The 27,820-nt window shown below is 37.7% G+C and overlaps 1 protein-coding gene across 2 annotated transcripts; it reads right to left on the reverse strand.

Moving 5' to 3' along the window:
* Positions 1-27,419, reverse strand: pank1a (pantothenate kinase 1a). 2 transcript variants are annotated; one of them, XM_026190318.1, is made up of 8 exons: positions 26,488-27,419; positions 12,581-12,727; positions 11,153-11,358; positions 9,254-9,507; positions 7,379-7,555; positions 4,976-5,099; positions 2,619-2,744; positions 1-2,463 (listed from the first exon to the last, which is right to left on the reverse strand). In XM_026190318.1, exons 1-8 carry the CDS (start codon positions 26,774-26,776, stop codon positions 2,404-2,406), a joined length of 1,383 nt encoding a protein of 460 aa, XP_026046103.1. In that variant the 5' UTR covers positions 26,777-27,419; the 3' UTR covers positions 1-2,403. The 2 variants fall into 2 exon arrangements, with proteins under 2 accessions (XP_026046103.1, XP_026046104.1); XM_026190319.1 differs by lacking the exon at positions 26,488-27,419 and adding an exon at positions 25,794-26,419.
* Positions 27,420-27,820: the final 401 nt, after the last annotated feature.

A 27,820-nucleotide genomic window follows, 5' to 3' on the forward strand; every position in this document is an offset into this window, starting at 1 on the left:
TTGTCGGGCATAAACCGGTCCGTGGCGCAAAAAAGGTTGGGGACCGCTGTGTTAGATGGTGAAGTGGGGACAATATTTGTCAATAAAATGTTCAGAATACTTTAGTAGGCTACATTAAGCTAGATCCTTAGGATTTTACCCTTGTAATTTTAAGTTTATATCTGTGTTATTCAGGTACTGTAGGTAAGATTTTCACAAAAATCCGCAATACTGAACACAGCTGGAAGTGTGAGTGTTGATAAAAAGTCTAATGATTGAAGGCGAATTAAGCGACGACTAACTCAAGATTGCGTAAAGCGCATAGTTCCTATTCGGGAGAGTAAAGGCAGGTAGACAGTTACGCCTAATATAAAACAGTGGACAGTATTTCCTGCTTTGCCCAGCTTTATAGCTCAGCTGCTTTTATGATAAAAAGAAAGGCTGGAAAGGTTCAGGCTAGGAAGTGAAGATGGGTGGGACATAACAGCGTAATACACTTGTGGTCTGTTTCTCGAAAAACACTATACAATTCTTATAGCAAATGGAAAACTTACTAGTAGTGGGACTCCCTACAACTGTTGTTTCTAAGCTTAGTAAATAACACAAACCTTTCCTGTGTCCATGCAAACATGCGCTCATGTTAACTAAGTTTCAGCATTCTCAAATAATCGCAGATCACGCTATGTTTCCTTTAAAAAAATGGCAATGCTAAATTATTACATATTAAAGCTCTATGTGCCATTTTCAAGTATATGATAAATATACAAGTGTGTTATTTCAGCCCCGGTTACCTCAGTGCAGAAATCTGGACTGGCTCTCGGTTCAAAGGGTCTGAGTCTCTGATCCTATGGGTATTACCCTAAGTGTTAAAAATAGACTTGTTTATAGTTCTAGTGTCAATATAGACTTAGATCAGTGCAAACAGGCAGCAATAGCATATGAAGCCCATTCTCTGTTTAAAGTCTACCACATAATTGTGGCTAATACTCACCAATTATTTCAATTTAGACAATTTGGATTTGGATATTTTCCAGGTTTTTATGGTTGTTTCACAGCAAGCATAAAGTACCTGTTTAAAATTCTTGGGAATGTTGGGCAACTCTTAAAATTCTGTAAGTGCTTGTTTTTAGAGATGAGTAATTGGGGTTTGGGGGAAAATACAATTAATGGTCCAAACCTAAAACAGCTACCAACAGTGTCGGCACCAGAATGGTAAACAGTCTAACATGTTGGGATGACTTCTAGCTGTCTCCCCCAAACTGACACTTTACCTTTGCATCATCAGCTAACTATTTTTTATGTTGGGATTCTGAGTCTGAACATTTATTAAACTCACACTACAAATCCCCAAACAAGGCATCAGCGTGGCAGAAAAGCCAGAAAAGGATGAATGAAGCTTCCATCTTCCTGACACTGACAGAAAACAGGGAAGTTAAAGAAAAACAGAAATAAATATAAAGATCAGATCAAGTATTTCATACATCACAAACATAAGCAGCCGAGTCAGACTGGGTCCTCAACAGTAGTTCTGGCGATGCCAATCAGAACAGAACAGAACAGAAATCAATGATGCACTGCAATCTGTTGGAAGACAACGTCTTGGTCCCATCACCTAACACTAAACTCAGCAGGTTGAGTATGCATGCATGGCAATCTGGTGGTGCTAGTTTTGCTTACATATAGGCAGACAAAGGAGAGACAAACAAAAAGCAAAGGCCATATGCAGTAGAGCAAAATAAAGACCGTTTTTTGTTTGTTTGTTTTTTTGCTTCCCATTGGAGCTGAAGGAGGCAGGTAAAGTATGAATCTCAACAGGTTTTGGCTTCAGTGCACTCTGCAGAAACAGTAGAGCAATGGGCTACTTTTTGTGCAACAAACCGGCAACCACAGCTGCCCAAAGGTGATGTTTCCTTGAGTTGCTGGTGGTACAAATCCCTCATTCAGCAGTTAACTCTTCTGCAAAGGTATCCCATTTTAAAGAACTGTTGCACAAATTGTTTCCCGGCGCACTACTGTCCCCAGGATGTAATGCTACAGTAGCTATTCACACAAACACAATAACAAAATACACCAAAATACTTTTTGTTTCTGCTTCCTGACATAGGGCTGATTACACGAATCAGCAGACCCCATTAACGGAAACCATAAATAAAAGATTACAATATTAAACGTCTATGATAGGGGGATGATGGGAAATTTAAGAGATGAATATTAGAGGTCATTGTTATTTACAGGTGTTAAATTATTAAAAATGGCTTTTATCAGTTTCTGTGTTCTCTCTTAGTGTTCCTTTTGTGGCCTCGACGAATGGGACCTTTCAGCAGCTTCAAAAGTTGATGATGTCACAGCATTAAGACATCACGGCCTTCAAGGGCAGGTGACATCGTCTTGTCAAGAGTTGATGTTGTCCTGACAGAATTTCCTTCAGGGGTCCTCTGTTGTCTTGAGCAGCTCCATCAGTGCTCCCACAGCTCCAAAGTAACCCTGGAGCAAAAAGACAAGCACATAAATATATCTTATAGGCTTTTATCATGTAACCAACCAGTGGTTTGTTTCTGAGGGTAAATATAATGATTATAATTATTATAAACACATTAAGCAATCGCTTTAATTTAATAAAAGGACAGCCGTTTGCTCACCTCGTGTTCAAGGAAGAGAGCTCTTAGTTGGCCTTTGGACCAGTAGTCCATGGCATAAGCTAGCAGCTTGGTGGACACTGTGTTGATACGGAGGAAGTTCCCAACAAACACCACACGCTCAATTTTCTTATGAGAAAAAGAAGAAAAAAATAATTTTAGAGAAACTGAGACCCAACAAACAAGAGTTTAAACAAGTAATTCACAAATTGTTCTGATAATGAAGAAAGGTCATTTCTAAACGCTCCTGTCATCTTAGTAATGACTCATAAATAGCTACACATAAAAAATGTTAGGTTATGTTCTCTTTATCAAGAGTTCAGCCAATATACTTAATTTTTAGATCTAATATTTTTATAGGCTTTGAAAATCCTTTATTAGTGTGACACTAAAATTCTTACATATAACCTAACAAGGAATAATGAACTGCAGAGTTCTTATTTTTCTCCGCTCTGTCCCTGGACACGGTCACCAAAGTGATACTAAATCCCAGGTCTTTCATTTGGTGAAATAAAATATTTTAAAGGTAAATGTTTCTTATGACATTGACAGTTAATCCATGCCATGCAAATTTGATTAAAAACTGACTATAATAAAAGGCATATAATCTGCAAATATAGTAATAAAGAAAATATAAATAAAATAAAGGTTCTCTAGCACCACCACATGGTGGTGCTAGAGAACCAATAAACAAACACTGATGAAATCTGGTAGAATACCAAAGACACAAAAATCTTGAAAAACATCCTGCTGTGGTGTATGCAAGTATGTAATTCCTCCTGAAAATTTAGCAGGGTAACTTTGTGTTTGTCGATGTAGCTTAAACAGCACAATTCTTTGCCAATATAATGGTCAAATACAGGACTAAAATCCAGTTATCAAGATTTTTGTTTATGATAAAATGCGGGTCTTAATTTTATTACTAAGGCTTTCAGAAGTCATTTAAAAGAAACCCTCCATAACCCTATATATGCACGTTTTTCTTCGCTGCAGCTCTGCATGCAGTGATAGCCCTGTACAATGCTGCTTGATCGCCATGCCACAAGGCAACACTGTAAAGAAGCTCACAGCATGTAGAAATACTCCAGACTGATCCTTTACTTCAGCTTTAGCTGCTATGGTTTTGGTTTTTAAATTAATTTTACAGTTGCCTATTAAAACTAATAAATTGTTGTCACATAGTACGAGTAACCCCAATCCCAGAATTGTTTTATAGCTTACAGCTGGCTATTTACAAAATATTACAACATAAGTGTGAAATCTGGTGATTTTGTTTTTGCCAGCAAAAAACCCCCCAAAACATAAGCATGATTTAAAATATAAACAAATCCAGCAACCTTACCAAAAAAAAAAAAACAAAACTTAAAATTAAGGAATATATTTGGACTTCTAAAAATACAAAAACAAAAAAACTAAACAAAAAAAAAAAAAGTTCCACCCCCCACCTATGGAAGCCCGTTTCCGCCACTAAAAAACAAAAAAAGCTAGTATCCATAACTCGAAATTTCGAGTTATTTTCTCGAAATTTCGAGTTATTTTCTCAAAATTTCGAGTTAGCTCTGCCAATCAAAAATATACGTGAATGAGGTCGCTTTCTTGTTACCCGGAAGCATATGGCGCAATACCGCGCACTCAAAAACGGATCCCAACAAATTAAAGTATGTTTGCTGATAGTAACACCATGTGATTCTGCTAATAACACAGGGATTTCATCATTTGTGAAGCCAGGCTGAAAACACTCAGCAATCTGTGCATTCACGACTGGATGTAATACCGGTAGCTTAGCTGTAGCATTTGTAGCTGAGGGCTTCAGCTTCCGGGTAACATGGAAATGACGTCATTCACGTAGATTACTGATTGGCAGCGCTAACTCGAAATTTCGAGTTGCTTTTCTCAAAATTTTGAGTTAATATGTCGAAATTTCGAGAAAATAACTCGAAATTTTGAGTTATGGATCCTTTTTTTTTTTTTTTAAGTGGCGGAAACGGGCTTCCATACCCACCACCATGGACACACACAACAACAAAGAACTTTTCTTTTCTATTGTTAAATATCTATAGCAAGCCATAAGATGTAACTTTTGAATGTGTTTGTAAAGAACAATTAGTTGATTTTATGTTTTTGGTAATCCTGAGTAGCCAGTAAAGAGTAGTTTAGGTGTAGGAGTGTCGATGGGTGATGCAATGACTAAATTCTGGTCTGGGTGTCTGTTTCTAAGAACTCAAAGAAACTATCTTAGAGGTTTATGAAACAGTAGATAAACTCATGCAAGTATCTGTATTACATAACCTTTATATGGCTATTATGATTAGCTGGGTATAGTTGACTGATTCAGCATGTGTGTGTGTGTGTGTGTGTACCTCGTTGACTGCACACATGCGTGCTATGGATCCTATGTTATTAGTGATGGTGACCAGAGTGGCTCTGGCCAGGTCTTCCTTACTGATGCTGTCTCGCTTCTCTTTGCTCATCATGTGACCAAAACTATAAAAGAGACCATAAAAAAACCCAACATGTAAAAGACATTTTCCTCAAAGTCTGATTAACTCTTCACATTAAAAAAACCAAACAAACAAAAAACGGAAACAAAAAAAAAAAGTGAACCCATAAATTATTTAAAAACCTTTTGAAGCAACTGTCACTGGGTGTTACATGTGTTTTTACAATGCTTTATGGATCAACTTTGGACCCAGAGCTGCAGGTTTACTGTATACATGGTAAATTCAGTTTAACATGAGCACAGTGTGTCTCTGTGTAAAATATTTATAACTAACTGTTCATTTATTGGTATGTTTTTGCTTTTTTTTGCAATTAAACAATGTCCACACAATTTTGGATAATTTATCCTCTTATCTCATTGTGCTAAATGAGCAATTTATGTGAGCACATAAATCAGAGCTTTTAGCTCACTCATCAAGTTCCAAGGCAATTTCATCCACTTTACACAATTAGATTATTGATTAATCAGGTGTGCATTTTAGTGAGTAAATATCAGTTTAGGTTTTCCAGCTTTTAATCAGAGACACAGATTAAGATTTACTCTAGTGTTGTATCTGCATCTACAACGTGTTTTTTCCCCATTTTATTAATCTTTTATAGTTAAAATTAGGGCTGCTCAATATAACGATATATATCGGATGACGATATAAAAACATTGCTATCGTTTGTTTTGTGGTGTCACAAAATAAACTGTTTACGGCAATATTTTTTCATCGTTTTGTCACTGTAGTGGCTATATTAATTTCTTAAAGTTCTCTCTTTCTCCTATATTTAATATAACCACGCTACCGATGGACAAGTGCCTGTTTTTTATGCGTTGTCGTTAACAACGACGATGGTAAAACACTCCATGTCTGCTTATTTATTTTCCACATAAACCTTTCACAATAAAGCTCAAGATCCTGTTGAGACTTTTCAAAATAAACTAAATCACGTGAAAGAGTATGCAGAGTATTTACGGATGAGAAGCAAAAAAGAGCCGTCAGGTGCTAAAAAATAAACCTTTGACTCAAACGTTAGAACAGGCTTTTCCCCGCAGCACGCCGTGTAATAAATACTCACAAAGAAAACCGCAGCCGTTACAACTTATGTCTAAAAATGTATAGTATCATGCATCGGTTAAAACATTCGACTCCAGGTACACAACGCCCAGCTTGAAACACTTCACGCAAGTCGAGCTGCCCGAGATTCACAGAATTTTCAGAAAATTTTGAATTTTTGTGATTTATATCGTTATCGGACGATAGATGTCTTATATTGGAATATGAGATTTTGGTCATATCGCACAGCCCTAGTTACAATAACCAAATAGTATTTTAACAGTAAACAATGCAGTCCACCACAGATGCAGTGCAGCCAGCTGAAATAAGCTCCTATAACATCTCCTGTGACATCTACAAAAATTACAAGTGTTACATAAACAGTGTCATGTGAAACAGCATAACATTGTGAAAACTACAGTACACTCTTATTGCTTCCACAGAAATAAAGAGCAGACAGACTCTCCTAATCAAATGCAACAGATTAATTTTTTATAAATCATCTGCAGCTGTGATCACCTATATAAAAGCAGATGGTTTGCCAGTTTGCTGTTCTGGAGTGTTCAAGTTAGTTTTAACACACTGCCACAATATTCCTAGGAGTGGACATGCTAGAAACCTAAGAGCTACATCTCAGATTTTACAGGCCTCAGTTAGCATGTTAAAATTCACTACAATAAGAAAAAGACTGAACAAGTAGGTCAAATGTGAGGACATCCGTCTAACATTTAAAACGTGGCCCCAATTTGGACATGCAACTGGACAATGATCCCAAGCAAACAGAACACCTGAGAAATAAAACAATCAAGCTGTTGCAACGGCCCAGTCAAAGTCCAGACTTGGTGGGACAGGCCTCTTAATGTCAAGCAGATAGTCAGAGATAATGCTTACTTCAAGTTAGTGCTTCTAAAGCTGGTTCTCCAAGCTACTAAATCATGAAATGCACTTAACTAAAATGTTCAGTTTCACATGAATTCACTGGTTTTCATTATCATGTCAGAAGCGAAGACACCGGACAACCAGACAAATACAAGATGTGCATCCTGGTCAAAGTTCAGTAATACAAACCAAACACAGCTCTGTTCATTGCATCACACTGTTCTATTTATTGTCTATTTTATAGTATGTATACAAACACTCCTGGGATCAGTCTGTATTTCATTGTACCGCTAAAAAACAAAAACAAGAAGCTTTAAATATAGAAAGAAAAAAAAGAGATGTTACCTGGATGCTACAGCAGAGCCCTGTAGACCAAATCGCTCGTAGTCTCCCCCATAGATATCTTTCACCAGTTTGTCCACATTTGTAGAGTCACCTTTGCTAGCCATTTCCAAAGCCTCCTCAAACGTCTCGCAACCAGTGAGCAGACAGCAAAGCCCCAGGAATGTACCACCTCCCAGACTGAAGGGTGTAAACAACATAAATTATAGATCAAAGAAAAAGAAGGGAGAAAAATGCTACTGAAGTTTAATGAAGCAATTGAAACGGTGTGAACACTTTAACACTGACAGTACACAAAAAATGTCCATATCAACTCCAACCTTGGAACAAATGTTAAGTCCTAGGCCAACAAAATGTCTCACACATTATGCTTCAACTGTAAAATAAAGCTCATAATACAAATCTTAACACATCTATGGTTTTTATGGCTTTTGGGTGACTTGTCATTTTAGTATTCAAGATTTAGTTTACTATGTTTTTATACTTTTATGTCTTTATTTAAACTCCATATTATTCATTTTATTTTTCTTTGTATCTTTGCATATGCTAGAGAATATTTTTAAACTGGCTATATAAATACATTCGATTAAAATATGCTACAAAATAAACACCTAGTTGGTGCCAGAATAAGTGAGGAGAAACAGAGCCAACATGAGACAGCTGTTTTGAAATAAAATACTTTATACAACATTAATGTATAAAGCCTTTGTGCCTCAACTAGCCCACACTACTCACACCCACAACAAGTGAGTTCTGTTTGATCATGTTTCTCTTCCTGGAACAGTGCAATAGATTCAGATGGAGGCTGTACATGCACACATAAACACTGATGTCACGGTGAGTAGCTGCAATAAGACACACTTGCCATTTACAGAACAAGGAAGTAAAGAATGACCAGAGGTACACTGCGACAACAGCGACTGGCCATAGTTGAAAAAATTTGTTTATAAGGTCAAATATGATTTCACTGTATTACAGAATACTCAGGAGGCTGAGTAAATCCTAATATCATCAAAGGAAAAACTCTTTGTACAACTCATAATGGGTAGAAGTAACTTCAATTTCTTACAAATATTTACAGTTCATTCTATGATCATATCTAGTTCTACAACTTTGTAAGTACTAAGGTACACAAGGTGATAATGAATATGACTGTCGCAACTAAAGCAACTGAGTCTGGCATATCTGCCAGATCTACTAGAGCCATAAAAGTGCCACCTTCACCTTTTGCACATACTCTTGAAAAATACTTCTCATGCAGAACTTCATGTTCAAAGAACACGGATGTAGGGCTTAAGAGGAGTTCACCACAACAACAAACAGCTGTAATCCTTCTGTTGTTTATTAGGTTGGAAATCACTTGGTTGAAACAGCACCTATTTTCTATCACTGGCACTTTTTCTTCCATAAATTTTGCTTCAAACAATGAGTTTATTTCACAGCCGGGTTATAGAAACATTTTTTTAACAAGTTTGTTAATGTGAAGAATAATGTGTATATTCTATTATTGAGTGAAAAATAAAAATAAACACTTGTCTATAGTTTATAGTTTAGTTATAGTTTATCTATATATATAATTTTTTACTTTTCTTAAATTATTATTGGAGCTGAACTCCAATATAGTTTCTCTGTACTTAATTAATACTTCTGTTAATAACTTATTGGTATTGTCTTCTACTGACATGGACTGTTCTACACACCATCACTTGCCTGTGACAGTAGCCACACTGCATCATTAATCTCTTGATCAGTTTTTTTTAATTATCTTAAAACTTATCTAATTTGAATTTTCAAAAATTATATTCTTATTATTATATTCTTCCACTCTGCTTATAAATATTCTGTGTGCACCATTAAAGAGGTTCCCATTCTCCTCACCTGGTACCAGTCACCCGTTTGTAGTTGTTCTCTGAGTACACAGCCAGTATGGAGACTCCTGAGCCAATGTTGACCAGCAACATAGGAAAGGGGTTGTCCAAAGTGCAGGGCTTCTTCACACAGCTCTGGGTGTCTGATGGGTTCTGGAAGTAGTAGCACTCAGGGTGTCCGTTGAAGCCTACCCGATCGACAAACAGCAGACCACGAATCAAGCAGTCTAGCTCGTCCAGCTTAAGCAGCTCCAGGTCAGCCATCTGCTCACAAATGTAGGAGGTTTAAAACATTGATAAGGCACTACTTTATCTGCTAAATTGTTCCTGATTATTTAAAGTAAAACATTCCTTGAAACCCTTGATTTGTCAGTTGTATAGTATTAAAATGACTTTCAAAACCTCACTGAAAATGGTCTTTAAAAATTAAAAAGTTCCTTATCCAAATGCAGACTAGACTATCAACATTCCTATAAAAGTATACAATGTGGATTACTGTAAATTGGCATGATGGTAACGGCGTAAAAATTAAGAAGAAAACTGGTTGCTTGTAGAAAATAGTAGAGCCCAAGAACTATGGGCTATGACTTTTAGAGATAAAGAAAAAAAACATGAGTGTAGACGTGAGACATTAAAATATTTTAAAACACATTGGGGTTGAATTGATGACATTTAGCACAGTTTGTGCAGTGTCAGAGATTTCACTGATCCTGCTGAAGTGCAGACATGGTCAATGAACCTAGGTAAAAAGGTACTGTGAGGGAAGGCAAGAATTTCTGATGAAATTACATTGAAACACGATTCTGTAAACAAATGACCTAGATTTTTTGCACTTTTTGTCCCATTTATTCATCTATTAACCATTTTCTTGATTGTTTATCTAGAGTTTGAATTAACATATCAAAAATGGGCACCAAAGACAAAAAAAAAAAAAAAAAAAAGGCCCCTTCTGAAACCCTATATGCCACAAACTGATATTGACCTCCCTAGAAATGTAAATTCCCTTTGCTTGTTCTGTACAGGTGGTTACTCCTGTGTATTTCCAGCTACTTTTTCACTGCAACTTTTGAATGGATCAGTGAGAGACTAAAAGTCACCTCAATATAAGAAATAATCAAAACCTCAATAAAAGTAGTCACGACTACCAGCAAACTCCTGGAGAGAGACTGCTGAAACTATCAGAATGGACAAAGATGTAGAAAAATGGCATGCATTTTCAATTTCTCTTTGCTATTTGGGCTGATTGGGACCTGATGAATGTAAAAACAAAGAATTACCTGATTTTTTCTTTTTAACCTGATTTTTGTTTCTAAGAAAAATGAGATCCACATAAGAGGGCATTCGTTTTAAATTTTGATAGAACAGTGGCAGTATAATGTCCTCGTAAGTGGATATCAGGCCCTTGTAGAGCAAAATTTAGTATTTTGGTCTTGACAACCAAAAACGTGACGTCCACATATGTGGACGCCAGGTCCTAGGAGGTTAAAAAAAAAACCCAAATACTGTAAAATACTAGGACATGACCAAAATGTAATTAACACTTATTGCACCACGCAAAGTATGAATCCTTGCAATAGTGCTGGTTGCTTGCATTGGTTACGTCGTGGGCTGTATAAAGAGTCACTGCACAAAACTCTAAATCTGCCGTTATTTGCAAAGGTTAACCACCGTGAATTAATCTGCATATTTGAATTGACACAGATTTTCAGACATGAAGGATTTGTGTCTCCTCCCAATCTTGCACTGGGGAACTTTAACATGTTAGGCGAATGTGGTAACCACTACACCACATATCTATTTTCAATCAACTAAGTATTTGATTAATCAACTATTCACTGTAATTATGTCACAATGTTTAATCAGTACCACTGATACTGAGATGTTATCTCTGTATATACTGCACACTCACCATTCTGAACTCATTCTCAAACTTGTAAGCCCCGCCTCCAGTGGCACAGAGTGTTGTGTGCAAGCTAGAGAAGTTCTTATCCCGTCCCATCTGAATAAAGCGGGGCATGGCCTGTGTTGGGAAGCGAATGAAGTGCAGGTTTCCTGTCCTGCCGCACATGGTCAGATTCCTCAGCTCCAGGTGAACGTCACGGACACCTGTTTTACCTGAATAAGGAAAGAATAATTTTACCATATGGCATTGCCTCCTGATTTGTGTTATGCTTTTAATTTCGTTTGAACACTCAAGTGACCCAAAAGCTGAATTTGAAGCTGATAACAAAATTCATCTCATAAATTGTAAAACTGTAAAATATATCAGTGAGAGATACCTATATCCATCTGCATTAGGGCTGCCACAAACAATTATTTTGATAGTCGACTAGTCACCGATTATTTTTGCGATTAGTCGACTAATCAGATCATCATCCATTGGACGTAAAACTACAGCTTATTGCACCAGCAGCATCTGCTCTTATATAACTATCATTAGCTTACAGCTTTAAGTGTTTAAGGTCTGTGCTAACTAAAAATAAAGACAAGATAGTTTATTAAATTTTAATGAAATTTGCAGATTGTTTTGGTGAAGTTTAATAAACTCCTTGCTATCTAAAATATAACAGGACACTGGAGTATATTCTGGAGCATCTCACACTTCTGATAATCAGTTGTCTGCTTGACGTTTATTCAGCTGTGTAAAAACTATAACTTTAATCTCAGACAAACTGATTTACTCAGGAACAAATAAAATACTAAAAAAAAAGCCAAACAATAACATTTTAAGTTATCTAAGTGACTCATATATATTTAACCTGAGTAGCGAAAGACGGCGGTGGGTTTGAAAACGATTTGCGGGGAGTCCGGTGTTCTCACGGCGCTAGTGAGCCTAGCCCCCGGCTCGCTAACGAGCTAGTGGGTAACAGATGTCTCCGAAAACGTTGGAGCGCTTTTGAAAATATGTGGTGTCCTGATAAACTGAGCAGATATTTGAGGTTTACACAGCTACATTCTCGCCTGAAAATATGTTAAACGTTTATTTTGTGACCCAGAAAGAATAATAAGAGTAACATTAAAACTAACTAGCTGCCGCCATTGTTGGAAACTGCGCTGGGCCGCGCTATGAATTCTGGGACACAGCTGCTTCTTCTTCTTCTTCTTCAGGGTTTAACGGTAGCTGACATCCTTGTACATGCAATGCTGCCATCTTCTGTTTCAGTCCGTTATTACACTCTTAAATCCTGCCACTTATTCCTGCGTCTTTTGTGATCTTACAAAGCTTCAAACGACGCGTCGACTATTAAATCAGTCGTCGACGATTTTGATAGTTGACGTAATCGTGACTAGTCGACAAATCGTGGCAGCCCTAATCTGCATGTGTAAATAGTCATACCATAGGCAACGTTTGAGGTGAGGTAGCGGCGGATTGACTTGAGGTTTTCCACTTCCTCCTGTTCTTCCTCTGCAGTTATATCGACTGGCTCAAAGTACACCAACTTGACCAAAGTTCCACCAATGTCCATACCAAACCAGGGGAAGGCTGGAGAAGGTAATGGAAAAACAAGTAAACTGTTACTTTAAAAAGGAAAACAAGACATGCAGACATTTTTGCATAACATATTGAATTCTGGTTGTTATGCTAATAAAAAATAAATACAGGCCTATTTCCTTTGCAAATGATAAGGACATACCCCTGAACCATGATGTGCTCTAGACCAAAGTTGCATGAAATAAGCACCAGAGACTCAGAGTAATAATCCTTAATAGAAATCTATGGAAGAACTCAATAACGGCAAGGCATTTATCCCCCAATCCCTTTGCCAAAAGCCAATTAAAAGCTAAAGCAGGAAACATATGAGCCAACTGTGTTGCTGCACAGATACATGAATCATAACACACTTTCAACTGTGATGTGACAGGCACATCTGCTCATTATTATCCAAGTCTATGGATATCATAATAAAGGAATGAATAAAGGAAATGAAGCAAATTCCAGTAATTCAATCAATGGAGTTTATTACTAATGTCTCCCCGTTCATTTAGATAGGAGTTGCAAAATAACTGCCCAAAGGCAGTTACGATGTACAAATTGCCAAGACAGTAATCTTGCTTCCAGGATGGTTTTAGTAGGAACTAGAGATGGCACGATACCACTTTTTTATGTCCGATACCGATACCGATATCATAAATTTGGATATCTGCCGATACCGATATGAATCCGATATAGTGTTTTTTAATCAACAAAACTGTTTTTTAAATATCTTGCTGCATTTTGTATAAGTTCATACTCAAGTTTAAAACAACAACTACACTAAAGCTATTCTGTTATACCTGTATGCAAAAAAAATATTTCATAGTTCAGCAATACTGATCAATCTAATAAACTTAAACCTACACCATCCTCCCTATTCTGGTATTTTAAAGAGTACTTAGCATATATATTAAGTAACCTAACTAATAGGGTTCCAACTCCCAGCAACAATAAAAATAAATAAATAAAAAATAGGGAACCACCCCTCACGCTCCACCTCATGATGCTTAATCGACGTAATCAACCTTAATTTGATGCAGTGTGAAAAAAAAATGCACAGAAATCAATTTTTTTTCAAGAAATATTAAATAGATTCAACATCTTTCTTCAACAAAATTGCAGACTGCACAGATGGTACCTTCCCAAAGGAAAAAGTACTATAGCTATAGTAACTATAGCTGAGTTCAGCACAAAAAAATGAAAATCTTCCAGCACCACTGGCTAGGAAAAAAAGCTACCACAGCACAACAAGATTGCCATAGAAACAGTTACCACTCCCCATCATCTCCTGTTCGCTCGGTATCTCATACACTGTTCAGCCTCCTATTTTCTCTTTCCCTTAGCTTCTCCTCTCCTCTCCACCTCTCAGCCTTTATCACAGTCTCATACACACCATCCATCTTCCTTTCTCGACCTTTCCCACTTCCTCCCCTCCTCCATCTCCATCAGCATTCTCTCATTTGGAGTTTCTTGCCTTTCACCACACATTTTTCCCTTTTGTCTTTTCAGCTTTTTATTTTAGTGAACACCATCTTCTTCCAGCTTCATTCTCTTCCACTCCTCCTTATAGCTTTCCCTTGTATCTCATCTGTCAGTCACTTTAATTAAATTAACATTTACATGGCCAGGATGACATAAGTGATACTGCAGGATGTTTTTAATTCACCACAAAGCAACGGATATTTGCCTCCAAAAACAATACATCAAATTGTATTCTTATTGATTTTTCTCAAGACATACAAAATGTATTTCTATTTTTAGAAGCTAACTGCATTGGCACTTCAGCAAAGAGAAAAGTTCTGGTTGAAATTTTGGTAAGAATGGTTTGATAACAAAATGAGGTTACACAGAGCTAAATGAGAGGAAAAACACTCGGCATACCTCAAGTTTAGTTTTAAGGTTTTGCTGCGCTGTAGAGAGGCAAGACAAATATGAAAAGGAAGGTTTCGCACATGACATTTAATACTGGCTGTATCATTTAGTGTGTAGTTGGGTACAATGGAAACCATGTGCTAGTGTTCAAGACAACCATGCTCACTTAAACTGTGTTGCTGTGGAAGGCAGCATTGAACAAAAGAATGTGTTGAAGCCAACCATTTAGTACATAACTGGTAAACAGCACACTGAGACAATATATAATGTCTTTCACATGTAAACAAAATCCTACAGAAACACAGATGATAAACAAATGAAGCATGCTTCTATAACCCCTCGGCTGATCAGTTTATTATGGGACCCAAACACTGACACTTGTGATGTGTCCTTACTTTATACATCAGCTTGATTTCCATTCTGAGCAATATATATTTCCCTGTAAATATAGAATAAGCAATTCAAGACTCCAGGCGTATAAACTTGGATTTGGTTCACTGAATACTGTTAGATGCTAAGAACACATTTTATTTTAAACCTTCAATGAGAGTAAATGTTGATCAGTAAGCTTCTCTACTGAAGCAGCTACCTCTGAATAGAAGTTCAGCATATGATTAATCACTTAACTGTAAAAAGAGTGTGTCCCTGCAGTCATCAGTTTCCTATCAATTTCAAAAACTCTCAATAATAACACAAAGAATAAATAGTAAATACAACATTCATAAATAATTCATTAATTAACTGTTTCAAATCCAAGTAAATCAGACTTAGAACATTGATATATTTGACTCTTTACCTTCATGACAGTAGTAGTTAAACACTGAACTAATTTACCACCATTTGGACTTAAAAAGGTCAGCACGTGACTGTTCACTGCCCTCTCTGCGCCTTTACTGTGGCCCTTGCATGATGATCAAAGTGACTATTTCACAACTGACCAGTGAAGGGAACAGACTGAATGTCTGGCTTACTGAGGCAAAGTCCACTTTCAGCTAAGCTGAGGATTCCACTTCAGAGGATGATCACTTGTAAACACATACTTTATGATTTGTTAGCAATTAGTGTTAGCAACACAAGCATATGCACATGTGACCCTTGATCTAATGTTTATGGTAAATTATGTCAAACTGACATACTATACAGACAAAAGTATTGGGCCAAATATCTTAATCTTTGAATTCCGGTGTTTTAAATCCACAGGTTTTATACACAGGTGTATAAAATTAGGCACCTAACAACGTAGTCTGCCTTTAAAAATGTTTGAGAAAGAATGTGTCGTTCTAAAGAGCTCACTGAATTCGAGTGTGGTACTGTAACAGGATGCCAAGATTGCAAAAACTAAGTTTGCTGCATGTCCTCCCTTGTAAAAATTCCACAATCAACTGTAAGTGGTATTATTGCAAAGTGCTAGGGTTTAGGAACCACAGCAACTCAGCCACAAAATGGCAGACCATAAAGACTTACAGAACAGGGTTGCTGTGAGCTGAGGATCTTAGTGTGTAAAAGTCACGAGTGCTCTGCTGACTCAATAACTACAGGGTTCCAAACCACCCTCTCAGAGTAAACATCAGCACAAAAACTGTGCACCAAGACTTCGTGGAATGGTTTTGGCCAAGCAGATCCTGTAGGGGGATGTGTCCTTATACGATACTGTTTACGGTTTGTCAGAAAAGTGAATGCGCAACAGTAACTTCAGTATTAATCTCTTTAGTATAACATCTCACTTTTGATGAAACTACGTCACAGTCTCCACTTTTACACCTACTAAAATCTACTTTCTTTTGAACACATAAAGGATAGGCTTTGTAAATGATATACCACTAATATTGCTTTTAATGTCAGCAAACTGTCATAACCAAAGGTTACTCAGGTTTCACATTATTTTTAATATCTATAAAATGATTTGCACAGAACAATGTAAACTCGTGCAATACTTTTACACCTTTGTCTATTGAAAACTGAGCTAACTAATAGGAACCAAAACCAACTCTATGACTTTTAGCCCTTTTAAGGTTATCTGTTGATAACCCAACGCTACACCTGCTCCAACTCCACTACAGTGGCTAATGCCTTTCAGTCACCCACCACATTGTCTAGTGCACTTTTTTGCCACTGTGCCCTCTTACCCAGTGACCTTCTCTCATGTCTGTAAATAAGAACTGACAGACATTGATTTTCCAATGCCTGCTGTGGAAATCTCACCTGCTAGATTTTTAACTCAAACATCCCTCTTGTTGAGTGTGACACTAATGATTCTTAGATTCATTACTATCATTTTATCCTGCCAAACAAAGAGAATTTTTTTTCCTTTTTCTGGTTTTTTAATAAAGGAAATACATGCTTATAATAGAGACAGCAGCTCTCACCACTGAGATCAAGATTAATGGTTTAAAAGAGAAAGTAAAATTGCACAAGTATTATGGATTGTTACTAGCATTTCTGCCTTCCACCTTCAAAGAAATGAACCCACTCTGACAAAATGAAAGGCAACACTGCAAGCAAAAGGAACAAAAGCCAGCCAGCCAGGGTAGATGACAGGGTCTGTCTCAAGTGACAGTCATGTTTTTCTCCATAATCCCAGCCAAAAAACAAACTCACAAGCAGTACATGACATTATTCAAATTCAGAATTTAAATTTATACAAACAAACATATTTATTTAACATTACACTGTAAAAATCATGAATTCCTCCCTGAGATAAACATAAATAATCTAAGGATTTTAATTTTATCAATTTTGAGCTGCTTGGAGACTCTAACTATGTTAACATCACTGCTGTGACTTTTTAATGATCTGTGTGAAAACTACAAACTTCTTGTTTCCCTTTTTAGGGTTTTATGTTGTCATTGTGGAAATTCTTTAAACTACATTTAAGCCACAATAATAATGTTAGTAAGGAAGATGTCAGTTATGGTTCAGATGGTACAGCAGAGTGTCCACTAATTGCAAGCTTGGTGTTTCAAGCTCCAGCCCCTTCTGCTGATGTCATATGTCCGGAACCTGAAGCACTGAAATTGCTTGGCCCATTACATGGGCATCCAAGTATCAGGCACAGCGCCTGCAACACTGGTGTTTGCCTTGAACAAGAGGCAAAAATCACAAATACATTGTAAGAGAAAACTGTAACCCTGTTTTGAAGCCTGTTGGCGATAATGTACAAAATGTAATGCCAAAATGCAATAATTGAAAATGACTTTGTCATTAAGACAAGATATTAAATGTTGAAAATGAGAAGTTGTGGCTTCCATTTGATTGATACTGCATTGCATTTATTTAACAAAACTAACTATTTGGGAACTGATTTGACCAATTTTTTTTCTTAATAAAGGATATGAGCTGCTCAGCAGTTCAGTTATACTTTTTATTTTGTAATGCTTTCAATAAGTGACAGGTCTACATTTCCAGTCGCAGTCTTTTATGAAAGATCCATGCTGTTGTATTACATGGAGAATTTAGTGTGGCATTATTCTTCTAAATAAGCCCTTTCTTGAAGAAGACACTGTTCCATAAAATATTTACATATTGTTCAGCATTAATGAAGCCTTCACAAATGTGCAAATTATCCGTACTATATGACGCCTCATTCAGTCAGAAGTACTAGCTTTTCAACTTCAAGCTGATCACAAGTAGGAAAGGTCCCTCTACCCCTGGCCCAAAAAACACAGCATCCATGATTTTTTTTTTTAAAAAGCAAAAAATAAATAAATCCCTTTTTAATTTGACAGACCACCCGGACAGTTTCCATACCACCTCAGTCTATCATAAATGTACTCAATCTTAGAGAGGATAAAAATTAAAAAATTAAGCTTTACAGTTCTTCTGAGGTTGTGTCTAAAAGTGGGCTTTTAGGGCTTAGTGGACAGGGGAAAACGAGGAAAGAGCAACAAAGGGACCTCTTTGGATTTCAATGAGGGATGCTACATTTTATTCAACAAGGCCACTACATCAATGGGAAACAGAACTAATAGAGCACAGGTAGTCATCAATCACCATCAATTTTGTGTGTGGAAATCAGAGGCTAAAAAGACTGTAAATCCAAAGTTTGGGGACAATAGATAGCAGAGATTAAAGTTGTTAGTAAATGCATTAAGGTTTGTAAAGCCCCTCTTGTTTTACCATTTCTCTTTGTTACTTTTGTGTTCTTTCAGTAACCTTTTGCACTGCCTATTTGACTTGGACTTCTTAAAAGAAGAGACCTGGTATGTCTTCAGGAACTTTGTAACTAAATAAAGCATAAATAAAAAATAAAGAATATCAAAGAGATATGAAGTTAACTAAACGCAAAAAATACTGTTTATACAAATGCTCCCTTCTGCCAGCTTGGCACAATAGGTCAAGACAGACTACCACCAACTTTTTCTAACATGTTAACATTGGCTGTGTTGGGACAAAGTTTCCACTTCATGAAAAATGCATTTCCTGACTGATATGTCACCGTTTTGTCCTGAGGGTGTCTTTATCTCCAACTTGCGAGGATGCTTTCCTGGGAGAGATGTTATTAGCAAATAGGGCTGGGCCATATCATACCTTTCACGGTAATACCGGTATAATGTTGGGCAACGATAAGAAAATGAAATCCCGCGATAGAATATGGGTAAAACGCGCATGCACAGTGCCTTTGTTTTCATACGCACATGGCGGAAAAAGCATGGCGGTGACCGAGAATGAGAAGGGCGAAAGCGGAACGTTGAATGAAACACACGAATCAGAATTGGTTTGTAAAAATGCTGCAACTTCAGTGGTGTGGCACTGGTTTGGCTTTCGTCCGTCAGATACACAACAAAGCACTATTTTTGGTAGAGCATGCTAGCGGGCCGTCGTTATTGCAGTGTTTTTTGGAAAATACGGCACACTTAAAATCAATCCTTTGATTTTTTCTGAAACTCGACAGAGCCCCTTATAATCCGGTGTGCCTTATGTATGAATTCTGGTTGTGTTTACTGACCTCGAAACGATTTTATGTGGTACACGGCACTCAAAAATCTGTCAAATATTTTAGTACGACTTTGCTAAGCTACGAACCCGCACCACTTGATGGATTGTCGGAGCATTACGGCTACCGTAGGCAGGCCAATTTCCACTGGAAATGCCTTTTGGTTAAACTTTCAGCAAGGAATTTGCATTTGCACTGTTAAATTTTTATATAACTTTAATGCACATAAAAAACAGCTGCTTGTTTAAGTTGTGGAGTTGTAAAGTATTTTGTCTAGTGTCAATTATATCATCAGTTATATAGTTATCGCAACTTTTCAAATGTATATCGTGATAAATATTTTTGGTCATATCGCCCTGCTCTATTAGCAAATATGAATATATAGCCTAGTCATTTGAGAACTTTTTTTGTTATTGTTGAATTTCATGGACATGCCTGTGATAGACTGGCAGTCTGTCCAGGTTGTACCCTGCCCCCTCACACTATGATAGATGAGATAGGCTCCAGCACCACCAGAACCCTGAATTTGATAAGTTGAAGAAAATGGATGGTTGAGTGGATGGATTTCATTACATACTGAAACTTGATTCACTGCAAGGCAAATAGGAAAACTACTGTTAGCTGTTTCCATCACTCTTTTACTATTATGTAGAAAGTTATTTAAGGTAGCGCTGGGCGATATGACCCAAAATTCATATCTCGATATTTTTTAGCTGGATGGCGATATAAGATATATATCTCGATATTTTTTTTAAGCCATAAAGTAAGAACAAAAAGAGAGTTCTTAGTCAAAGCTATGTCCCAGATGTCACACAGGCACTTTTATTAACATACAGCACAGATGTACATGAAAAATTACTCAAAATTAAATTATGAGCATTCATTAAATAATAATGCTCCATAAATAAAAGAAAACAAGGTTGTTTTTGTGCTAAACAAAGAGCTCACAATTGTGCAGTCAAAATGTAAACTAAAAGACGCTGAGCGTAATAACAAAGACAGACAGATTTCACAGCTGCTCTGTTCCCAAGTTTTACTGTGTGACTGATAGCCTGGAGTTTGAAATCCGCTTCATAACCACGTCTCTTACAGGTGCCATTTATGGTCCTTATACACACACAATATGGTAATATTACGTTGATGCACAGTACGTATCACTCCGCGAAGCTCCTCGGTAGCCGTAATGCGCCGACAATCTATCAAGCGGTGCAGCTCCGTAGCTTACCAAAGTCGTACTCAAACATTTTTGACAGATTGCTGAGCGCCGTGTACCACATAAAATCGGTTCGCGGCCATCAAGCACAACCAGAATTCATACATAAGGTGCACTATCAACTTTTGAGAGAATGAAAGGATTTTAGGGTTAGCGCTGTTAGTGCGGTTAGCTCGTTAGCATGTTTAGCTCGTTAGCACGTTGACGCCGTCCAGCCCCACGCATGGGGCGATGCGCAGTAACTCGTTAACGGAGATTTGCCGTGTCCGTCTTGTCGCTGCCTGCACGTGAAGCGATGGGGGAGGAGGGGGAGTTGTCTTCAGTGAAGGTGAGGCGGAGTAACGTTGCGTAGAGACAAAAGTGGACGAAAGAGAGGCAAACTTGCGGCTCCACAACTATAATTATAACGTAACATAGACTATATCGATACAAAGGACATTGTAACATCTTATATCTCGTATAAAAATATATCGATATGTTTTAAAAACTCGATATATCGCCCCTATACATTTGTACACATTTTTACAAATAATTATAAAAAGTGAGTGAGTACATTTCAACATTTTCAGCAATCACTCACAATCCTGGCACTGCCATGGTATCTGTAGTCTGCATTTACCTTGGCTTGGCTTCCTGATCAATTGTCCACTACCAAAAGGAAGCCAAGCCCTGCCACCCTTTACAACAAAACAAGGTGTGATCACATTGATGCCACAATGGACGACTGATCAATGCTCCACTACCAAAAGGAAGCCAAGCCCTGCCACCCTTTACAACAAAACAAGGTGTGATCACATTGATGCCACAATGGACGACTGATCAATGCTCCACTACCAAAAGGAAGCCAAGCCCTGCCACCCTTTACAACAAAACAAGGTGTGATCACAGGGCTTGGCTTCCTTTTGGTAGTGGACAATTGATCAGGAAGCCAAGCCAAGGTAAATGCAGACTACAGATACCATGGCAGTGCCAGGATTGTGAGTGATTGCTGAAAATGTTGAAATGTAAGGTATCCAAAGCATTTAAATCTCTCTACGAGTTGCTCTTTAGCAATTTCAGTGTCATCAAAAAAACAAGTAGTCAGGAACACCTGACTTATTCAAGGCTTCAAAGAGCATACAGAGCCATATAACACAAACACACTTTGCCCACCAAAGAGCAAGGTTGGGGCATGAAGACTGATTTGTGTAGATGTAGGTAAAAGGTCCTTGGCCTAACAAACACCAATATTGCACTGCATGTCCCCATGACATACACAGATTTCATACACAGATTTCACATACACACACACTAACATACATATAACATTTCTCATTGCTTCACCTTTAAGCTCAGGTTTCAAAGAAGGGTTTGGTGTTTGTATGTGTGTGGAAGCAAATTGTGTAAAAAGAAGAGGGAATGACACAAAAGTATTGCTTTTGCCCTGCATGACAAAAATGAGTGAGAGAGACTAAAAAGGTACACTATTGCATACCCTAGACAATATATTTACTGTTAGTAATGACAGGGCATTACTTCAGGTCACAGATTACATCTTTTTTCATTTAAAAGATTTTAACACGTTACAATGCTAACCAGAGGTTGCCTTTTTTATATTCTGGGATGATGTAAACAGCCGTACGACGATAATAAGGATGTTTTGTTCTGGATATTCTAAAGTCTTAAGATTAAGAGTTTCACCATTATCTTCATCTCTTTTTGCATCCACTTTACTTTTACTATTACCTATTACCTACATATTATTATAGTTACAATTAGAGAAGTACCGCCATCACCTTCACTGTTACTGCTAACACTTAATTACATCCATCATTTCTCACACTTGAACTTTACTTAGATGTGTATTTTTATATCCAATACAACAACACAATCAATTTATTACTGAGAAATCTTTGTCATTATTTGAAGCATCATCTGCTGTTACCACATAGTCTGGTCCGTCTGGTTTCATGTTTCCTCATGGGCAGGCTGGCCTTGAGTCTGTCTTACCTCAATAAACAAAAGCCTGAGTATTTTTTTGTTATGTTCTCAACAAAAATGTATGTTAAAAATCTCATGGTTGACCACCAAATTTTTTTAAATAAAAGAAAAATCCTGGATTTAAATCTCAAGTATTCCCTTGTTCCAGATTCTGTACTGTAAGTATCAATTTGTGATATCACAGGAAATTACTTTTTTCATTGCAGACTATTCTTTGAGCAATTTATTTTGTATACCACAAATATAAAATACACACACACACACACACACACCCTGGAAACAACTTATTTCTATTTTAAACCAGCTGCAGACCACTTTCTACCTGTATGTTGTTGATGGAGGCAGTGTACAAATTATGTGGTACAACCGGTCTGTGGGCTACTCTTCCTTGAGCTGTTGCTGGTGTCAGCCAGCTAAAGAGAAGAGTAAAGTAATAGCATAAAAGAGCTGAAGTGAGGCCAAGTGTGTCCACTGCAGCCACTGTGTGTAATTTTCATACCTAATGTTTTTTATATTATATCTCTTTTTTTCCCCTCACTTGTCCCATTCCTGTCAAACACCATTCTCTATTCTGGAACACTTGTCAACCAATCCGCTTTCAACCACTGCACAACATCATCAAAAACCAGCAATTTGCAGTTGGGATTTTGGGGGACTGCATGGGAGCAAGTTTTCATTGGGTGAAAACCCCTTCAAGTGCGCTGGGACAATGGGGACATATATAGGCAAATAGCACTTTTCTACTCTTTAGAAATGGAAATCAGAAGACTTGTAGGACTCCACATAGTTTCAGCGTGGAGGAGAAGTTTCAGTCTGGAAAAGAAGTTTTGGTTGGTTTTTGGGTTTCATAGGTCAAGCACTTCCCGTCATCTGAATTTACATTATCTCTGAAACACCTTCCCAAATTTCCTAAACGTTTACTGAAACTCGTCATCATGTCTTAGTCACAATCCATTAAATAAGGCAATAGTAGAACACTGACTGAACCTGTGGCACACCTGGATGAACCTGTATCTCTTTATCACTGCAACTATGTTACTAAATTATGCTCAGGTTGAACAGGCTGACTCAAATGAGATTGAAACTGGGTATGACACTGTTACTTTTTCTGTCTGTCTGTTTGTTTCTGACATTAAATGAAAAAGTCACAACCTGAATATATCCAAAAACTATCAAGGGTTTCACTTGTGAGAATGCTTTTGAGACACTTCTATATATAAGATATATATGTTTTCTGTTACTAAAGTGGCAAAAATAAAATAAAAATGACAATTAGTACACCCTTAATTAAGGGACATACACACAAATGCCAAAACAGTTTCAGGAAAACTTTGGTATGAGATCCTCACACTAATTTAACTAAGCTTAAAACATATTAAATTCAATTTTATTGAATTGTCAATTCACAATAAAAGTCACCTCAAGGTGCTTTACAGTGTAAACCCTACAATAATACAGAGGAAACCCCCAACAATCAGATGGCCTTCTGAGTAAGCACTTGGTGACAGTGGGAAAGAAAACCTCACTTTTAATAGAAAGAATTCTCCAGTAGAACTGGGCTTAGGGAGGGACAACTATCTGCCACACCTGGTTGGGGTGAGAGCGACAGTGCACTTCAGTAATGGATGTAATTACTGTATATTTGTACTGTATTGAAACATTGTCTTCAACTTATATAACTTATACAAATACCTGTTTTGAACAAACAGGATAAAATCGTATGTGCTGGTTTAAAACTAAAAGGTCAAATTGAAACATTAACTAATATAAAACTGTGAAGACAAGTTTCTGCTTTGTTGTTAACTGCATGTGCTAACTGCTGCCAAGTTGCTTTTGGTGCAAATAAAGGGTACTACAGGCAGTGTTACCCGAAAGTAACCCCAACCTTAAACCACTTCAAAAATCACACCCCCGAGGGAAACACATTCCAGGTTCAGCCCTCACTGAAGAAAAGCTTAGAAAGTTATCCGTTTGACAGAATGGCTGGCCTGCATCCAAGGATAACTCAACCATTAAGCAGAGCAGCTCTGACTGGACATTTCAAAGTTTACAGATGAAATAGTCCTTAATGTTGTAATCCGGGCTAATTCTGGTGTAGGTTCTTCTTTCCAGTGGCACCACTTCTCTTATGACTTATGCACCAGTTATCACAGAAAGCCAGATCAAGATGTGAAATATAAAAAGTATGTTATATTATTCTACAGTAACATTTTATCATGGTCATTTTCAGAATTTCTGATTAGTTTTTCTCATATCACTCACAGATACAAACCTCAATACATACTATACATCTGCAGGGGTACATCTAACCAAAAGAAGTTATTCTGTCTTATCTTTTTGAACTTGATTTTTCATCCTACAGAATAACAACTGATAATATTTATTCTCTGATAAGTCGTTCAAACAGATTGCAATGTCATTCTATAATAATAAAAACTTTTTTATGGGTTGATTTCTGTCCATCAGTGAGTAAAGTGTAGCAGTACTATAAAAATATTGTGACAAAGTAACAATGAAAGAACTTTAAATATCAGAGCATAATTAAATATATTTCAATACTCACATCACTTTTTAAAAAGATTGCAATGCATTAGAACAACATGTAACAGTTTTCTTAGTAAGCAAACAAAACCAAGCACTTATTAAAAATATGTGTACATATAGTGTATTTGAGATCTCATAAGGGAGGAGATTAATATAGAACAAGCTTGTAACAGGTTAAAGTGACAAAAAATCCACTGAAAACCAAGAATTATGTCATCAGCCTTTGTCTCTCCCAAATAGTCTCTAACAGACTCACGCAATGCTGTCATGCTTACTTATAAACAAAGGCATTCAAAAGTCCATGTGGTCACTCCGCAAGCATCTCCACAGAGCAGTAACGAGATTTACCATGACAGCCACACTCAGCCATAACAAACCCAGTGGCTTTCACTGAATGCTTAAGTATGGCTGGGAATCAGCTGTGCACGACAGCATTACTGACTGCTATGTCCATGTAATTAAGAGTAATTCTACATATATTGTAATGCCTAGATATCCTCAGTACCAACAAATAAAATTAAACTAAAACTTACCAGGCTTCTTCTCATTTATGAGTTTCATAATGGTATAATATATCGTCTCACGGTGTGAACAAAATAATAATAACAACTGAAAAACGTTAAAAACTGTATCTCCGCAGAAAGTCTTCAGTCCCGGAGATCAGAAAATACTTAGCTCGTTGAATAAAACGAGACTTTCACACATTCTCTGTTAAAACTTCCAACTTTACCCGGATGAACCTACTCCCATCATCAGAACATACTCGGTAAATAATGGGGCGGGACTGCTGCTCATTCGCCCTGACTCTTGTAGACAAGAGTCCAGTGCTTATTGGCTGCGGTAAACCAGGCCCACTTATCAGGAGCTTTTTCACCACCGGAAACCGACCAATCACAGCGTTCCAAATGCAACCTGAGGGTTCATTAAAAACAAAAGGGGGTCTCCCTGGCGACGGCAGGGCTTGAAGATTGGACAGAACAGTTCGAAACGCATTCTGATCGGACACCAGTATGATCTGAAGCAGATAACACAGTTATAAAAATTATTAATCGTTAACAATGAGGCAGAACTCGTGCTGAGTGACAGCGTTTCCATTCCTGTCATTGCAACACTGCACGATTGTGCAAACACCGGCCGGTTGGTATTGCATTTACCCGGCTCATGTTTGGCACAAATGACAGCAGATACAGAAAAATCATGTCAGAACGAAAAAAAAAATCAACTTACGGGGTCTGTGTTTTCGCACCGACTCGGTCCTCCTCCGTAGTCTGCACCTCTTGGCCGGGGACCCGCTGCACTCTGCATCATCCCCGCGGTGCAGATGATGCATGTTTTCAAAAGTGCCGCTGCCGCTGGGTACGGTGCTTGAGCCGAATGCATTGCTGCTGCTGCTGCAACAGCTGCCGTTAGTGGCCACCATGACATGACTGTGAAAAACCTTCTGGCTCTGCCCATTGTTAACATGAAAGGGTCCCGAAGCTCCTTTCTTATCCACCATTGACTTGGCTTTATCCATGGCAGCAGCTACCCTAGCCGAACGTAGCTTAGCATCTGTGAGGGAAACAAAACGTAAGAGCCCCAGCCGCTAGCAGTGTCTATCCCGGCTACTTTAGCTTAGCCAGCTAATACTAGCCCGTCTTCCAACGTAATGAGGCAGTCTAGCGACCAGCTAGCGTCTAAATATAACGTATTTTAATCTAAAGTATGTGGCTAAATTGTGTCGTATATTTTACTATAATGTCCGTAAAAACAAAACTGCGAACAGCTGCTAAAATACAGTGTTTCCCTTGAGGTCACTCGCGGTCATTTCCCTAAACTGAGATCCTGGCAGGCAGCAGCAGCCGGCGCGCGCGTGTGTGTCGGTGGACTGCTACGTCACATCAGCTCCTCCAGTCAAGGCCTGAACCTGTTCACCTCCTCTAACCGGTTTCCTCTGCTTTTTGCAGGAGATGCACCGCAATTCTTCGCTTTAACACAGAGACATGCAAGAATGGACTCATTCCCCGTCGCCTTCGATGCAACAATGAACTGCGGCCGCTCCCTGCTGGTTTACTCTTCACTAAAGTCTACAGTACCACTCCGTGCAGCGGTGGGCGCTTTATTTATAAGCGTCGCCGTTGGCCGTCATCCTCATTCCCCGTAGTCCTCTCCACGCGTGATGCGCGCACAAAGCTGCCAGTCAATGTATCAGTCATGAAAATGAACCGTAGTGACCCTGAAGTTGCATGCAAAAAAACGCACATCCAACTGAAAAATCTGTCTTTTGAGCAGTGTTTTTTGTTTGTTTATTTGTTTGTTTATTTTTTGCCGCAGAATAATTTAAAATCAGTATCTGATATTTTTTATTATTATGCCCCTCTTATAATCCATTTCCTACAAACTTTATTTTAAAAAATAATCTATAATAAATAGCCAGAAAAAATCATTTACGTAAGACATTGGGGCAAAGAGAAAACAATGGACAGAACATTATATAATGAGCACGGTTCAGATAAGATACAAAGGTCAAACAGCAATATCAGCTTGAAAAAAGAAACTACAGACTAGAGCAACTAATACG

This window comes from Astatotilapia calliptera, chromosome 13 (assembly GCF_900246225.1).
Source record: "Astatotilapia calliptera chromosome 13, fAstCal1.2, whole genome shotgun sequence".
NCBI classification, from domain to species: Eukaryota; Metazoa; Chordata; class Actinopteri; order Cichliformes; family Cichlidae; genus Astatotilapia; species Astatotilapia calliptera.